Below are 18104 nucleotides of genomic sequence, written 5' to 3'. Positions count from 1 at the left end.
TTTTATAAAGTGATTTATAATATGAACGATCTGATCATAAACATAAAGTTCTATTAATCATAATATTATGTCGATATATATATTTTTTTAAGAAACTCATACTCATCTTTTGATGAGCCAAGTATTATTCATAATATCATATCAATTTTCTTCAAGAAAATTCGGCACTCTCGGTAATCTAATGCAATTGCAGAGATCTCCACATCAGCTTTTATCTATACACAGTTAATACTTATCCTTTTATCTAATTAACCAGCTAGGAGATATGTGTTAAGCAAGCTAATTTAAACCACTAATTATCACGACCTATAGTTTCAAACATTTTTTGTATGTCAAGATCGTGCCACAATCGGCTTTTGATATTCCTAGTCCAACCCATCTCTTTCTATTACCAGTCAAGAGTGACTTATGAGGGATGACTTCTTATCCATCGAGGTGTAAAAAATTTCATCGACATCATTTCTACTTTCAATCAACTAGCTATAAAATCGATATCGCAAAACATATTTTCGAGCATACTACTCAAGTTCTATTCATTCGCTGTGCTAGATGCATATTTACTTGAAGACGTCATTTGGTTTTGTTTGCATGCAAAACTGTAAATCGAATCTAACGCATATGCAACAAATATCTCATCAAAATTACAAAAATTAAAGTGTCGACACAAATATCAAACTTTCATAAATTCGTTTGTAAAGAAGAATAGCTACATAAATATCTTTCCTTAATGTACTTCGTTTTCTTGGTATCTAACCCCTCCATTTTTAACTTCCACTTATAACATCTCGTTTTGCAACACCTCCTCCTTTTGTTTTTGTTATTTCATTACTCTTGGTTCCGTAAATGATCATCAAAGGCTATAAAAAGAAGAACTGAATGAGGAAAATAAAGAGTTCGGAAATCACTTCCCTGAAACAAACTTAACTTCTAATCAAAATGGCGAAAGACGCATAGAATTTGAAAGTTATATACGCAGCAATACTAGAAGTCACAGTTAGATCTGTGTTTTCTTGGCCTTTTTGGTTGATAGATCTGTGTTTATTATCTTAATGAGTTACCTCTCCAGGTCCAGGGTGAGAAGATGATCTTGATGCATGTGGACTGATATTATTGGCTGATTGGTCCTATCACGCTCCGAAAAGGATTTTCGATGGATAAAATCCAAAAAATCCAAGACCTTTTGAGAGGACACGTCGCTGTGGGGACCGCAATGCATGGAGGGAATGCAAGAGTCCGAAAGTTAAACAAGTAGTACTGATGGACTAATGGGGCAGAGTTGACAAACCAACAGAGCGGTCCTTTTCAAATTCGGGTCGAGAAAAAATAAGGCAGCGGAAAGTGAGAGGTGGGACCCGTATCCACTAACAAACGAGAAATCCGTCGATGGGGAGAGGTAGCCAATGGGAAGCCGGGGATTCGGATCGGCTTTGTAAATTCGACCAATAAGGATACAGATAAGGCGTCGCCTGGGCCCGAAAGTACAATCCCCTCTCTCTCTCTCCTCCCCAAAAGTGCAAATCCAAGAGCTGCCTTCGCTGTTATATGCACTGTAAAAGCGAGGGCTGTGTAGCGCGCACACACACCCCAATTATTTCTTGCGCTCTTCACCTAAAAAAAAGTGCATTCATCAAACAGTTCTGTGCACATTCTCGACTTCGCACTATTTTAAACTTTCTCCAAAAAGATTTTTGGATTTCAAATCTGGGGTCGAATTTTGATGAATTCTAGCAAGAAAGTGGCACATGCCGTCGGCGGAAAAACTGCCCGAGCGTGTGACAGCTGCATAAAAAAGAGAGCTCGTTGGTACTGCGCTGCTGACGACGCTTTCTTATGCGAAGCCTGCGACTCCGCCGTGCACTCCGCCAACGACCTGGCCCGACGGCACGAAAGGGTTCTCTTGAAGACGGCGTCGTCTCTCAAACCTAGCAACAAAGATGATCGAACGACCGCTGTTTCGAAGACCTCGGCGGCACCGTCATGGCACCGCGGGTTCACGCGGAAGCCGAGAACGCCGCGGGGCGGGAAGTCCATGACACATCATGGAAAATCCAAGGAAGGAATCCGGAACCTGTTTCCTCAGGTTCCGGAAGTTGGGGGAGACGATAATAACTCGTACGATGAAGAAAATGACGAAGACCAGCAGCTGCTTTATAGGGTTCCGATATTCGATCCGTCTGTTGCGGAGCTGTGCAGTAACTCTGGTAACTCTAGTGAAGATGCAGTGGCGAATTACGAAGCTAGCAATCTTAGTACTGTTTCTGATCATGTTGGAAGCCAATCCAAAGCAGTTTCGTCGATGCCGAATTTTAACGGCCATGATGGGTTTCTGCTTCCGAGCGACATGGATCTTGCGGAGTTCGCGGCTGACGTGGATAGTTTGCTGGGGAGGGGCCTCAATGACGATCAGTGTTTTGGGATGGAAGGGTTAGGGTTGAGGGATTGTAAAGAAAAGGAATCGAAAGGTAGAGTGAAGTTAGAGGAGGATGATGATCAAGATGGAATAGACGGTGTTGATTTTATGGGGTGCCAATTGGGGGAGAGTGAGAATGATATGATGAGGGAGCCTTTTGTTTTGAATTTTGAAGATTATGATGACTCGCCTGCATCGTGCGGTGAGCAGGATGACAAAATGATAGTGGGAATCGATAGTAATTGTACCGAAGATCATGAACATGAGGAGGCGGACGAAGATGCAACAGATAACGGCAAGAAGAGGAAGACGATTTTGAGGCTGGATTACGAGGCGGTGATTACAGCCTGGGATGGCTCCCCGTGGACCTCCGGTGACCGCCCGGATTTCGACTCCGAATTTTTGCCTGACTACATGGTTTGTACTTCTTGCCCTAAGTCTTCAATTATTTTCCCTTGGTATAAAATACAAGTAATATGGAATGTATATGAATACAAATGAGGTCTTCAGTGCAAATCTTATTTGCAATAATTTGTTGAAAGAAGTCTTAAGTTCAAATTCGTTAATTGATTAATAAACGCTTAATATAATTGATTATATATGTTGAGGAATACAATAAACAGAATTAACAAAGGACTATGTTTGTGAACCTTGCAGGGTGTATGTGGACCTGGACTTCATTACCCTTACGGAGATTTGAACGGAATCGGGGTACATCCGGCAATGGTGGACGGAGGGAGGGAGGCGAGGGTGTCAAGATACAGAGAAAAGCGGAGAACAAGGCTGTTCTCGAAGAAAATAAGGTACGAAGTTCGAAAGCTGAATGCCGAGAAAAGGCCAAGAATGAAAGGGAGGTTTGTCAAGAGATCATCCTTTGCCGGATCTGCTTTTCCCGTGCTTGCCAAATGAACGTCCACCGGTGGCTCGGCCCATAAGTTTACCTTGTAGTAAACTTGAGTTTGTGTATACATGCATGCAGCGTGTACATCCTTTAATTAATAAAATAAATATTTTTGACTGAGTTCATGAATATATATAGATATATATAGGGTTTAGGTCTACATAATTTTACAGATGTGGGCTCTCTGCTTGTTTCGTTGTATAAATAATCAATAACTTTCGTACCCAATTTTCTGTTGGAAAAAAAAGAAGCAATTATTTGCATCCAATTTGGATGCGAATTTTCTCCCTGGTAGCTATATATATGGGTTTCACTAGATTTATATGTTCATGCAAATCACTCCAGGTTAATTTCTCAGTCATTGAAAAAAGGGAGACATGGGATGCTGTTCCTAATTGTAAATATTCTTTGACTGAAACCTTGTTGGTTTTTAATTTTTGATCCAAGTCTCTGAAATTAATGTGATAATTTATTTCTATATACGTGTTTGGGCCCAAAATAATAGTTTGGGCCGAGTATAGAATCATTCTCGGCCCGGAAGGCCTTGCGACAAAAATGCCATGGATCGTTCAGTACGTGGGCCTCCAAACCTAGGTCGGCTAGGTCATAACGCAAGAAGTCAAGTCCTAGTGCAATGAGGAGTCTCGGCAGGACTAGTAACCCAGAAGCGAATCCGGCTCGGTTAAGGACTAGGTTCACAATCCTAGTGAAAATAGGACTGGTCGAGTTTGGTGTTGATTAGGAGAAGAAGACCTAGTCCGAGTAGGGTTTTAACTCGGATTCAAAGAGATCCAGTGCTATAAATAGGGGAGGCTGTGCATCATTCAAGCCCCCTGCAAATAAATACAAAACTGCCCTGCGCAAGCTCTCAACAACTTGAGATTTTTTCTTTCTTTTTCGCTGACACATCTTCCGTTGGCATCAACAGCACTGTGGAAGCAACTGGTGATATCTTAAGTCGGCATAGATAGCTCTGTCACCGTAGAATCAGTCGATCTCGCAGTATCTTTCGTTGGCATCAACAGCACTGCGGCGAGAACGGTTGGTTACCTATCCAAGTCTCGGTCGAGGAGGATTTCCGGGTCCTTATTGATTGAGGTCATCTCATTAGCCTTCTCGGCGAAGTGAGGTGTTACGGTATATCGAGCTCGGCGCATTGCATGCCGAGTTGTTTTATGATTGGATACTCCCAAGTAGGATTTAGAGTTCAGCATTCGGACAGCCGAACCACGTTCACCATCAAGACTTATATCTGTTTTGAGTATTTGTGCCCTTACACTTTGGTGTCGATTCGGCAAGAGTTTACTCTGACGAATAACATCATTGTGACCGAATCCGACGACGACGATTCGTGAACTTCGTAAAGAATAGTAACCTTGTCTTCAGGTCCGAGAACCCAAGAGGCCGAGACGCGTTCCTTCCTCGGTCGCAATCGCAAGACGTAGAAGTCAGCCGCGCACCCAACGCAACATCAACAAATTTACTCCTCGGCCGAGCTCGGCCGACGAGTTGGCACGCCCGCATTCACCGAAGGACGTAGTTAGCTTATAGATTACTCGGCCTGCGCGCCACATAGGCTTGGTAGTTTCTAGGGTCAACAGTACGTTACTATATTTTTTAAATAAAATTTTGAAATTTATAGTTGTTTATATTAATGAGATTTTAAATGAAAACCATAATTTGTGGGATTAAAAATATTAAAATATAAATATACTATTGTGTGTGTGTCTATATATATAAACATGGGTACATTCATCAAAATTAACAAAAAAATTATTGTATCAAAACATGGGTACATTCTTCAAAATCACAAAAAAAGAAGAAGATGATATTAGGCTTAATAAAATTAGTAAATTTCTTCGATTAAACTTAACATGGATACATTCTCAAATCAAAGAAAAAAGAATGTACCCATATAAGTTTAAAAATGGATTAGAAAAAAAATTGAATAGATTTTATATAAAAAAAGGGTACATTTTACATATAACAAATTGGTATATTTAAGAATGAGTACATTTTAAGATTAAAAATTTGAAAAAAAATTACATGAATGGTACATATAATTAGTATGGGTACATTTAGCAAAATTAAAAATGGGTACATATAAATAAAAAAATATGGGTACAAATACAAACAAAACTTTATAAAATATGGGCAAAAAAACGAAATTAATATACGGGTACAAATTAAAACTGAAAAGAAAATTGGTACAAATTAAAAAAGGATTGCAAATTAAAAATGAGTGCAAACTGAAGATAAAAATATATGATAGAAAATTTAGCCATAAATATAAATATACTAATTGTAACATTTTAACATTAAATGAATATATTTAGAAATAAAAATATTTTATTATTGAAATTAATATTTATCTGTAGTAAACGGATAAATAAGGTTTTAATCAATGAAGTAGTAAACGGAATGATGAGAACCTAATTTCTCCTTGAAAAAACGTAGTCAATTAACACCTCTGCATTTGTTTATTGTAAAATGATTAATTTATTAATCCATTTCTGCATCCAAAACAAGGTCTACGCAGGTTGCGGATTATTTTCAAAGATAATCGAGCAAAACTTAAAATGGGAATTCAGTTTTCTTATTTGGTATTGCAGAGATTGAGTTACAGCACAAGACATGAAGTATCCTGCGTTGGCATCTCTGATAAAATTATTCCGTGTCATCCATGCAAGTGTCTTTTCTTAGTTTTTTTGTTCATATGACTCGGAACCCACAAACACATTACCCGTCACTTGTTTCTTCAGATTGGACAACTAGTCTTGTGAGACGAAAGAAGGGACTGATATATGACTTGCAATTTATTAGACCTACAAATGCATGTGTTCCTTTTGCGACGATCATTAGTATCGGGGGTTGCTTCTCTCCAATTGTTCTCTAGGCTTGATAGAACTTGGGTTCCGTATCAGCTTTGCGCGTAGTTTGACTTGACTAATCCTCTTGTTCTTCGAAGATTCCTAGTCTTTTTCAGGATGGTGATGTTGTATTCGTAATGTTATATTCAATTTAATTATTCAAAATAAAAAGGAAACAATTCACACTTTCGGTGAAGAACTGGCACATTAACGATCTTGACTGAAATTTACATATATGAATCGCCAAATGCGAAATCTAAAGTAAATGTTTTTGCTTGCGCATATATGTATACATCTGTCCTAATTCTCTTACACCAAAACAGAACTCCACTCAAAATTTTAGCCGACACAGATTTTCTAAGCAAAAAAGTAACACAAAAAGGAACAGCAGTAAAAACACAACCAACTCAGATCCCTTCCCGCATTGCATGAAGCTCATTTGTGCTTTACTCCTCGTAACTTTCCTTTCCACTTGTCACTCCCTCAAACATCCACATCACAAACTTAATAACTAATTAATTAATTAAGATGGGTTAGAGGAGGTAACCCAAGACCAAGAGTCAGCTCCAACCCTACCTCTCCATCTTGATCATCAGCAGCTTGTTGATCTCCGCTAGACCCGTTTCCTTGCGGAATCGGGTACAAATCATCCGGGTCTGGAACATTACAGAGTTGTGCCAAACTCTTGGTGTTTGACCCGGTTGCAGATTCTGGTTGGATTTTGGGCCGGTTCATGGACCTCTTGAGCTTGTTCCGGGTTGTAGCTTTGTTATGAGAGGAACTGCCCGAGGTTGGGTCCCTGGACACGTGGCGTATGTCCCCGGATTTGTGAGGAGGATCCAGGTTCGGATTCGTGTTCCGCTTCAGCACATCCGCATCAATTCCTATGATGGGCGATCCTTCAAGAACTGCATCAACGGCTGCCTGGCATTGGTCCCAGCCCCCGGACCACATCAACCCCACCGAGCCGTACGTCGGGTTCACGATCCGTCCACACGCCTCGTACAATAACGACTTGAAAATAGCTAATAGAAAATCACAAACAATTTTAGAAAATTCAAAATTGTAATTTGAAGAAAGGAGAACAAATCATTATCATTTTTTTTTTAAGAAAATCGTATAAATTAATTGAATATGGGCGATATTATTTTTTTTTAGAAATAATTTTCTAACATCTGTTTGTTTTTTCTTTTCATATTGCAAAGTCTACACATTCCTAGTTATTAATTCTGTTTTTTAATTTATTCAACTCGAAATTAGAAACAAACAGAATGGTGCGACTGACTTAGCTCATATGTGCATGCAATATTGAAATGAGTTTGGATTAATTTTTCACTTACCAGGGCGGAGGGCTGGGGAGCCAGCATTGATGAGATTGAGGAGGCCAGCGCGGCCATAGAATTTGGCAAGAAAAAGTGTGGCGTTGGCTTGGGACTCGGAGGATTTGATCCACTCAATGCAGGGTCTGATCTCGCATTCGTCGCTGCACCCTTTGCGAAGCACCCTGCATCCGTTGCAGCTCATTCTCATTCTCTCCAAACTACAATGTGAATGGAGGAGAATGGAGGTGTATTTAACAGAGTTGGTGAGGGGCATTTCCGGCATTTCGGGGGTGGTGCGCAGTGGTTTTTGGAGGATTGCGAGTCGAAAACCGGAGGTTTTGTGTGCCACCTTCCAGTTTAGGTTAAAAAGTGCTCAGGGAAAAGTAGAAAACCAGCTGACTGTTTTTGTGCTTTCCTCTTTTACTACAACCCTGCATGCAGACTTATATTACGAACCGACCATGGTAATAAAATATAAAGCTAATCCACTTTTATACGTTTGCAAGGCAATAGGTTAGATTTGGTAATACAATCTGACTCATAGACACGCTGGATTCCAGGGGTTTTAGGTGTTTAACACTTTGGGAAGCAAATTAAAGTCAAATCATTAGAATTAACCACCAGAAATTACAAAGAGCTAGGCTATGTTGATGGAGAAATTTTGTGTGTACTCGGAACAAAATGTGATGCTTTATGTTGTACAATATAAGTGATGACAGTGTTAATGTACCACTTTATAGTATAGCTCTCAATGTTTCTCTACTTATATTATGATAGTGTACCATCTTGTGGATTTGTAGAGAATGTAGTCTTGTGTACTACCTTTCAGAATTATGGTAGTTTTGGGCTGCACATGGATTATACTAGATTTCGATGGGTTTTTATTGTTATTTGTGCGGATTTTGTCGGCTTTAGTTTAGCTGTATTTACGTTAAAGTTTCTGCAGTTATTTTAACGTTTGTGATTTTGGTCAGTTTCTTTTGTTATTAGTGCGGATTTTGTTTGCTTTAGTTTAGTTGTATTTACGTTATTGTTTTTCCATTTGAGAAATGTTTAGGAGGTTCTTTCAAAGTGGACTCTACATAGACTCTTGCCACATCACAGTAACATCATTTCCATGCCAAAATTATAAAATATTGTGAAAAAAACATGAAGTGTTAGAAAGTCTATGAAGAATCTGACTTTTGAGAGTCTCCTTAGCATTTTTCCTTGCATTTATATTAAATTTGTGTCTTATATACCCATTTAATGTATTGTTAAGGTTTATTTGAAATTTTATTCTCATTCTATTTTATTTTTTAGTATTTACTATTGGGCATCATTTTATTTTCGAAGGAAAATGCAGAATTGTAATTTAGAGATAATACAGGGGCAGAATGTGTGAAAGCAAAGAAGAAGACAAGAGATGATTTTTTTTTTACAAACGATATTATCTACACTAAGGGGAAAGGTTGAGTTTAGCCTGACTATAAGCTAACAATAATGTATTTTAAATTTACCTTTGACAAGAATCGAACATAAGATATTTCACTTACAAATGAAGATAAATTAGCGACATCAGATGAAAGTAGGACATGATGGACGGGACAAATGATTACCTGGCACGTGACACGCACGTGGCACACGAGCTTCGGACCGCCTCACAGAAGCACGCTCCAGATTGCCAGGAATCCGGAATCAAGTTTGATGTACGGATTCCCTGGATTTAATTCCTGAACTGGACATGGTGAGTGGCCCATTATATTGGGCCAGTGGTTCTGCAAGTTCCGATGACCCAGTCCATGTTAACTAATTTAACTGTTGTCACTAATTGCTACATTGACTATAATCTCTATGTTTAATTGGTGCGGTAATTGCTAAATCTGTGCATCAGACACTGAATTCAAAAGGAGTTGAGTTCTTAATTGGTACGGTAATTTTCTACTAATTTATGTCTTGTGATGGTTTTTGTTGAACGGATAAAAGAGTATCAAATTACGGCGGAATTAGACCAAATATTTAATATTCTCACCAATTCTTATATGCCTAAAAGGAATGTGAGCCGGACTTTTGGTTAAATCACGAGAAAGATTCCGGGCATAAAAGATTTTGCAGTTAGGTAAAAAAAGAAGAGAGAGAGAGAGAATAGAACGGAACCGATCGCCACGAATTAGTACAGGGCAAGAGAAAGAAACGAAAAGTAAGTACAAGACTCTTTTATCAACAAACATGTCGTCTTCCCGCTTTCACAAATTGGGTATTCCTAATTAAATTTTATTTTCCGGTATTTTTGTTTCGAACATCCAAGAGTCCTTAACCGACAACCCCAAAGGTTTTCTTGGATGGGGCATGCAAGAACAACTTTACAAGTTAAGCTTGACTATGAGTATGATACATCACACATCACATTATGCGTGTGCGAGCATCTGAATGTTCATGTAGCATTACGAAGTTACTCTTCTTGCGGGTTATGACTCATGAGAAATTGTGTTCTTCAATGCATACTTATAAAAAAAAGACTTAGCACGAAATAGAACAAATTTACAATTGTCATAGCTTTCAAATTAATAAATAAAAAGCTGTGCTCTTCTATCCCTCAACCATATAATAATTCAGTTTGACCCATTCATGATTTTCATTTTGGTTCCAAGAAATAAAAAAGACTAAACAAAGGACAGAGAAAAAAAAAGAAAAAAAAAGAAAGAGTTAAAGCTCCCATATAAAGGAAAATTAATGAAAATGATCTAAAAACTTTGAGTTTTAACGATAAGGACAAAATAAAGGGTAAATTGAATAGTACCATGTTTGACTTTTTAATCCAAAAATGTAATTTTTCGTTAAATTAAATAGTATCATGAACTTCTCGTTAAAACTCACTAAATATAAATAGTAGTGTCATTGAATATTGCATCGAGAAGCTAAATTGTGTTGATGAACAAATGATGATGATGATGAAGGTGCAGGGTCAAAAAAAAAAAAACATATATATATATATATATATATATTATATTCCACATCCAAAAGCTAGCAGACAAACGAATCTAAAGTTTTACCATCCTTCGCCGCATAAGTCGTGGCGTTTCTCACATCGGTTTCTCTGCCGCCCTTCCTCTCTCTCAGAGTTTCAGTCTCCTCCTCCACCCTCCTCCTCCTCCTCCTAAAACAACCAAAATACCAGAATACGAGGGCTCTTTTGTTTTGCTTGTTAACTTGATCATATCCATATCCAAACAACATGCACCATAAAATCGAAGAATTAATATCATCAAAATTATTACTCTGCATAATGTTTGTCTGCATGCACTTCTTATGCAACCAGACAAAAGTACTTTTACAAGAAAATCACAAACTTTCTGTGTTACGCTACTTTACAAACGCTAAAGACCATCCAACATTACTATACCCTTTTTTCACAGTTTAATGATCATTTGAATATACATCTCTCCTGTTTTGTGTTTTTCACATGTTTGCAAATCCCACTCAAAACCCTAGTTAATTAACTGATCAAAAGCACTTCTCCATCATGGCTTTCAACCTCCAAAAACCGCTTTCTGAAAAAGCTAAAAAGCCATGGCGAGATGTGATGTAGAAAAGCCGGACTTGTTGGGTTTTTGAGTCTAAATAAATCATTTTTATTGTTAAAAAAAAACAAGTAAAAAAGAGTCAACGGCTCAGGCCTTGATGGCCTTAAAATTTGTGGCCAGGTCCAGCAACTATTCAGACACCTTGATTAGAAAGTGAGACCGATGTTACGATTTAAAGTTGATTGCTGGTTAAATAGCTTTAAGCTTTCTTAAGGAGGAGAGGATAGTGATGGAAGAATCAAACTTCTTTACCAATTTAAGAAATAAGACGGCAACGAAACCCTATACAGGATAGCGGAGGAAGACCTTACCAGATACGCCAAACCCAGAGACTATAACATTTTTTATGGTTTTTCATCAGAAAAGGCAAACAAACTCACAGACTCATTCAATCATGTCAGAATAATAATATACTGATCCATCGATCGATCGAGATTTAATAAAGAAGATCTAACGTTTCAGGGATTTGCTTCGAAGCCTAACGTTAGATCATTAGTCGAAGATACAATAAAAAAGATCTAACGGTTAAAAAGTTCAAAGTTTTTGTTATGCTTCTTGGAACTCGACTCTAATCTAACTGTGGAAGTGGCTGGACTCTTTTGGGGGAGGGAGATGAGGTGGCATATAGGAAGACATGTGGGAAACAAGTCATCAAGTTAGTGGGCTCCGCTCATGCCACGTAGGTGGTTTACAGACTTATGAGTCATGGAAAGCGAAGCAAAAATCAAGTTTCAGGGAATTAAGTGGTGATAAGAAACTTGTAGGAAAAATATTCCTTGCAAATGTTGAAAAAACAAGAGAGCAGAAAATGCGTATGTATTGTTGTGTTGGAAAGCGAAGAATCTCTCTGTTTTGTAATTTTGCAAAAATATTTATGGTCTGCCAACACTCTTTCTCTGATGACGATATATATTCGATCTTCTGAATATCTCAAAAGCAAAGCTAAAAGATCAAAAGATGTTTAGGATCTTGAAAAACTAGTACAAACGTAAGGAGATTCTATCACATCACTATCTATCAAAGAAATGCTCGTACAAATTTCTCAACTTTTCTATACAAATCTTGATTCATGATCCATCAATCTCAAGAAATTATAAAACTAGATTAATTAACCATTAATCCAAAATACCCCCGGTTTTCTCACTTCATGAATTACCAAAACATAATGAATAGAACTTGACAAACGATATGAGAAAAACGTGGGTATTTTGGTTTTAATTCAAGAAATATTTCCTAAGAAAAAAGGCAATTTGAATAATTTGACTAGTTGTGGAGTTTATCTGGGCAACTGGGCACTCTTCTTTTGGATTCTTCATATCCTTTTTCTGTTTTGTTGAAGTTGGAACTGGAAGTGCTTCCGCCGAAGTACTTTTGGAACAGGGCTTCTGTGCTTATCTTGCTCTTCTTCTCCCTCGTGTTCCTCTCTGCTTCCACCTGCACCTTTGATATGACATTATCTGTATTTCCTGGGAATACCCGTATTGCCCCTGCCCTGCAATCGCAGCAGACCCAAATCTGTAACGCCGAAACGACCAGAATCACCAGCAGGGAAGAATGCAGAAGCCTCCAGCAACCGGCGCACGACATTGCCGGAATATATGTCCAGCTACATGAATCACCAAAGCTCTCTCTCCCTCTCTCCTCTTTCTGCCTTAATGAGCTCTTTAAGCTAATGTTTGACCGTTAAAATGCCAAGTTCTGAATTTTATATCTTTCTCTTTCTCTTTCTCTCACTGTCTGTCTCTCTGTCTTTCGAGGCTGTGACTTATGAGCAACGGATTGACGGCTATTCTATGTAGAACAGAGAGAGAAGGAAAGAGAGGAGAGAGACAGGACTGAGGGGAGAGAGAGAGGGGCAGAGAGAAATGGAGCCTAGCTACTATACGCCCACAGTGGTCCACGTGAAGAGGAAATAGCAGCAGTCCATGTCTCAGCTCTCTGTATTTTACCTTATAACTCTATTTTTTAAAATTTAAGAAAACTAATGAAAAGTCCAAAAAAGTTATAGTTTTAATGAAAAATGATAAATAAAAATGTAGTGAATAGGATCAGGAAAATGTAAAAATATGATTTTTCGTTACAAATGAACTGTACAAGAGTGTTTCGTTAAAACTCCCTTTATTTTATCCTTAAAAAAAAAAAAAGGATCTACTACTAATCATCATGATTCATGGATGCTATCTTTTATGGAGTATGATTCTTTTCTCTCTTTAATTTCCTTAATTTTTTTCCTCTTCTCTCACACTTTTTTTGTGTCTCTTTATAAAAAAGTTGATATGACTTAATTTTAACCGTTCAAAACAGGAGGAGACTGAAGGAAAAAGAGATTAAGAGATGAGAGAATTCTAGTCCATTTTTTATTAATTCACTTACACAATTCAATAATTTATGGCTTTTTTACAAAATGATATATAATTAATAGTAAAAAGTACCCTGCAGCTTGCATTTTGTTGGAATACTAGCCATCACGCACACATGAAGCACACGCGCCTGGTGCAAAAAAAATTATAACATGGGTGGCATCACCCTAACGTCACATGGCCTCAGGCGCAAGGTCAGGCTATTAGTGGCCGACTCCTCAGTCTAGTAGATCAAACCCCCTCTGATATCAAACATGGGTAGATTAACATTGATATTGTTTTGAATTTAATAACATGCATAATCAAGCATATGTGAAATTCTATACATAGACTTCGATTCAATTAGTAGTGAAACTACTCAATATATGTTATGTTGTATTTGAGTCCGTTAGTGTTCGACGTAAAAATACTCGCGATAGTATATTATACGACAGGTGTATAATATACACTGTAAATAAGGGCTTTGTCACTAATTTGGCCATCGTTAGGGTCAAGAAAGTTAATTACTGATGCGCTGCTCCTGCACTTGCTGCAAATGTATGCGCAAGTGTCTGATTACCGATGCATCACGCTAGAAATCAGCATGTCGGTGACGCTGTGAGAGTCAAAACAAAACAAATTAAAAGTGAAAACAAGGGCCGCACGCGCTTTGCAGAGCGTCTCTGTTATTATGCAAACAAATCCTAGGGAGGGATTGCGAGCCAAGTACCACACTCGAGCATGAGGGAGAGAGAGGCAAATTCTGAGTTTTTACCACGCGGGGAGGTGAACGGTGAACCACACTCTCCAATTATATGGTAAATAGTAAATAGTAAACAGTAAAGAATATGTATGTAATGTGTGAGATGGAATTTGGGGGATTAAATATGGAAACGTGTATGGGATTGAGGAGGAGAAGACCGGCCGGGAATCCCGCGGCGGTGCTGGAGACCAATATTTGGGTGTATAAGTAATAACTTTCTCGTACCGTCGTACGTATGTCCTAATTAATTGTTAATTAGTACTATAAATTACTAAATTAGGTGCCAAATTTGATGCAATCTTGTGAGCTTCTTGAAGACACAATTGTCCTCATAAATCACTTGGGAGTTGGGGCTTGTGATGAAAATGTGACAATGTTTTAGTTGGGGCATATCTATTGTTCGGTGCTGGGCAGCTGATCACTATCCCAGTTAATCTTTAAACATTTGAAAATTATATAAATGTTGTTAGACCTGTTTGGACGTCCGCCTAGCTCACATGAGTCGCTGCTCTTACTTAAGATATAAAATAGATAAACTTTTATTTTGCATTTTATTATGTTCAATAAATTTTAAAAGACTTATTTTATGTATTCCACATTCCAATCCAATTATTTATTTTTTAAGTATAAATAGACATTTATTTATACTCTATAATCTATATGGCACTCGATCTTAATTAAATGGTACGTGGTTATTTAGTTTTTGTTGTATTTCCTCTCGACAATTGGATTAATATTGAACTGTGTGTGACTACAATTTTCTTTGAAAATGAGATCTAGGAGATTATGGCATTATTAACTCATTGCCAATTGAAGAAAGCAAGAGCTGTGTCTTTTGGGCATCGACCAAAGTTAATGGGGTCCTTTTGAGAAGAAATGAAAGGAAACCCAGAAATTGATTAGATAAAAACAGTGCCAAACTGTTGAATAAAACTGGTTAAGGACCCATGAAAACTGGAAAAGAAAACAGATAGATGGATGAAGACACAGATTGCCTAACCCGCCAAGTTCCATGCTAGGACATGCATTACTCTATTATTAAACAAAACTTAATCAATGTTTTTCAAATGTAGACAATTATTTAAACATATGATTAATTGCAAAGAACTCGGATTATGCATTAAGAAAGGAAAATAACAACGGTACACATTTTAATCATCTTACTTATTTCTTCTTATTTTTCACTATCAAATTGAATAAGTCAAACGACAACAAATAAAAATTAAAAGAGTTTGCGATTATTATGCCGGATTTGTAAGAATAAACTAGACTTAAAAGATTAATACGCTAGCCAAGAACACAAGGATTAATCAACTAAATCACAATCCTTAAATTATGTATGTAATATACCAGCACATACCTGTAGACATGTTCATGGATGAAGAAGCCATGAAAACCTGCACACAACCTTCTCCTCTCTGCAAAACTCAATGCTCTCCAAGTTATAGGTAATTGGATCAATAAGAGCGTGCTTTGTGAGAGCAAGGGCTTGTGGCTTTATACTACAAGTCCTGAATTGCCCTATAATAATCCTACAAGGAATACACGATTGCATTTCTTATATCAGTATGAGTCATACGAACGAGCAAACATAAGAAGAGTCCTTAATATACTAATATAATTGGATGAACTTTGGTCAACATGATTCAGACTTCTTTATAATATCAATTATCCTTAAAGATTTGTAAGAATCATACTCATACTCTTACAGGATTTTCAAAGATATTGTTCGATTGATCGACTAACCAGAGTGGTAATAGAAATGCTGTTCTTTTACCAACAATCATTGTCTTGGGTGCATTGATAGGAAAGGTACGACTGGCGTACAAGAATTGTCACTTCTATGTTAGAAATTCAGATGGGACTTTGAGGTGGCAAATATCATTTAAAGCTTTTCAACGGTACTTGGTATGGTTACAACTGAATTATTAGTCATGGTCAAATAACTTTGCAGGGCCGTATTGGTAAATTTAATTTCAGAGCACGGTTAAAACTCAACTATTTTTTTTGGTGAAGATTAAAACTGAACTTTTGACACTATATTTTGCGCATAATATGCACCGGTAGATAACAAAATTTTACCTCAACGTATTTCAAAGTTGAAGATAAGTGGTTTTGTTTTGTGATTTTAGTGTGCCTGAAATACGGATTGATACATCATCTTATGTCATCCCGTGTTTTGAACAGATCATAAAATCTTGTTGTTTGGACTTTTATCATCCTCTCTTAGTTATTTTTGCCATTTTCTTATCCCCTCTTTTATTGCATTTGCCATATTCTTCTTGGCCTCAACTCTCAAGCCACCTACTAATTATTCCCTCCTCCCCATCTCTCGCTTTCTCTAACGCAAACATTGAATTTCAACCAAAATTTCTCTGCAGGTCAATAGAGGTGGGTACGAAATAATACAACCACATTGATTCAGGTTTGGATCGGAATGGAGAATGGATGGATTCATGTGCAACCGGTTTGTACAATTTGTGAGATGTCTAAAAAGAAAGAGAGAGAAATGGCAAAACCAAGGGCTGAACCGATCTAACCTTAAGCCGAATCAACCGGTTCATTCCGACCTAGTTCACTAGTTCAAGTCTATTCAGTAAATGACAATACTAGAGTACTCACTCGTGAATACTAAAATTTACTTACCTCTGACAGGTCCAATAACAAGAAGACATGTGTATTGGGATAAAGTTTTGGAATACACATGTTATAATACTATGGGGCCACATTAGAGGTGATTCAAATTAGTAAATGGGGAAAAAAATGGGATAACTTGAAATAGATCCAATTTTATAGCCCAACATTAGAATTAATCCAATTTTTAGTTATTTTTTATTTAGGTCTGATGACTAGGACATCATGTCAGCACTTTTGGTTGTTAGGTTGACTTTTTTACATTATGATCACTATTTATCCTTTTATAGCTTTTAAACGTTGTCCATAGATTTCCCACGTTTTAGATTTATATCATCATCAGTTATCTATCATAAAAAAGAGAAATTCTTCAGTTTCTTTCATCTTCTCCTTTCCGATTTCTTGATAATATTTTTTTTGAATTTTAAATACTTATCAATCTATTTTAAGGAGGCTTTTAATTACTTATGTTAGGTTCCTTATTTATCGGCATTACCTAAATTTCTGTTGATCTTTTACAATCTAAGCTACCTCTCATACAAGTGTTTTACAATCTAAACTACCCGTCATATAAGTACTTGTACTAGCTAAACTACCTATTGTATTGTAACTACCTCCCCTGGTGGAACATGTAATTTTACATTTTTTATTTTTTTGATCAGAAACATGTAATTTTACATGACTCTCGTTTTCAACAATATAAGGTGTAGTCCTCCATCTTGGTAATGTCAAAAGCTCTTGAACACACAATCAATGTCAAAAGCCAGTGGAGCAATACTTATATAACACAATCACATATAAAGCTCGCCAATCATGTATTTGAAATCTCGTGGGGATGTGCCATACTTGTTATCCAGGTAGCAAATACCAGAAAAACCCAAACCATATATTTGTCATGTTTGCCTTCATCATCTGCAGAGATGCTCCTTATAGTTCTAATAGCTTCATACGAATTCGAGATTCAAATTTGGATGCTAATCCGCATGAATCGCAAGGAATATTCAAAACAGGAGTGGGTTAGGGTTGTCGAAATCGTGATTTGTAATTTATAGTTCAAGTTAATTTCTGGAAGAGTACTAATAAAACATTCAATGGCAATTGATGTAATTTGATTTTGGCAATTGATATAATTTGATTCAAAGTATGAACGCTTTAATTGCTGATGTGGATGATTGCTCTACTTATTAGACTTCACCTATGACTGTGTAATACATTGGACCTGTATCAGAACAAGCTTATAAAATTGGACCCATATCAAAAGACCCCAAAATAAATTTCGCAACCTCATTTTTCTCCTTGCAC

The 18104-nt window shown here is 37.2% G+C and overlaps 3 protein-coding genes and 1 long non-coding RNA gene across 5 annotated transcripts; 1 reads left to right on the top strand and 3 right to left on the bottom strand.

The window, feature by feature from the left end:
- The first annotated feature begins 1557 nt into the window (after nt 1–1557).
- LOC126608693 (zinc finger protein CONSTANS-LIKE 6-like) lies at nt 1558–3539 on the top strand. Its single transcript, XM_050276667.1, has 2 exons — nt 1558–2827; nt 3068–3539. Exons 1-2 carry the CDS (start codon nt 1718–1720, stop codon nt 3317–3319), a joined length of 1362 nt encoding a protein of 453 aa, XP_050132624.1. The 5' UTR covers nt 1558–1717; the 3' UTR covers nt 3320–3539.
- A 2828-nt stretch (nt 3540–6367) lies between these two features.
- Nucleotides 6368–7716, bottom strand: LOC126608487 (LOB domain-containing protein 42-like). Its single transcript, XM_050276401.1, has 2 exons — nt 7522–7716; nt 6368–7206 (listed from the first exon to the last, which is right to left on the bottom strand). The coding sequence occupies exons 1-2, from the start codon at nt 7709–7711 to the stop codon at nt 6701–6703; spliced, it is 696 nt and encodes a 231-aa protein (XP_050132358.1). The 5' UTR covers nt 7712–7716; the 3' UTR covers nt 6368–6700.
- Nucleotides 7717–12329: 4613 nt separating this feature from the next.
- On the bottom strand, nt 12330–12653 carry LOC126607781 (CLAVATA3/ESR (CLE)-related protein 43-like). The gene has a single exon (XM_050275505.1). The coding sequence runs from the start codon at nt 12651–12653 to the stop codon at nt 12330–12332; it is 324 nt and encodes a 107-aa protein (XP_050131462.1).
- A 129-nt stretch (nt 12654–12782) lies between these two features.
- Nucleotides 12783–15996, bottom strand: LOC126606476 (uncharacterized). 2 transcript variants are annotated; one of them, XR_007617213.1, is made up of 3 exons: nt 15915–15996; nt 15529–15700; nt 12783–13668 (listed from the first exon to the last, which is right to left on the bottom strand). It is a non-coding gene; the product is annotated as an uncharacterized LOC126606476 (long non-coding RNA). The 2 variants fall into 2 exon arrangements; XR_007617212.1 differs by having other exon boundaries at nt 15878–15990.
- Nucleotides 15997–18104: the final 2108 nt, after the last annotated feature.

The sequence above is a fragment of the Malus sylvestris genome, chromosome 16 (assembly GCF_916048215.2).
Source record: "Malus sylvestris chromosome 16, drMalSylv7.2, whole genome shotgun sequence".
NCBI classification, from domain to species: Eukaryota; Viridiplantae; Streptophyta; class Magnoliopsida; order Rosales; family Rosaceae; genus Malus; species Malus sylvestris.
The sequence above is the reverse complement of the archived record's forward strand: the minus strand, read 5'-3'. Positions and strand labels throughout refer to the sequence as shown.

Bases quoted from the DNA above. Each gene is read 5' to 3' on its own strand.
- LOC126607781 (XM_050275505.1), bottom strand. From the start codon at position 12,653: ATGTCGTGCGCCGGTTGCTGGAGGCTTCTGCATTCTTCCCTGCTGGTG.
- LOC126608487 (XM_050276401.1), bottom strand. From the start codon at position 7,711: ATGAGAATGAGCTGCAACGGATGCAGGGTGCTTCGCAAAGGGTGCAGC. The intron at 7,207-7,521 runs GTAAGTGAAAAA...ATTTTCTATTAG, and splicing joins CTCCCCAGCCCTCCGCCCTG to CTATTTTCAAGTCGTTATTG.
- LOC126608693 (XM_050276667.1), top strand. From the start codon at position 1,718: ATGAATTCTAGCAAGAAAGTGGCACATGCCGTCGGCGGAAAAACTGCC. The intron at 2,828-3,067 runs GTTTGTACTTCT...TGAACCTTGCAG, and splicing joins AATTTTTGCCTGACTACATG to GGTGTATGTGGACCTGGACT.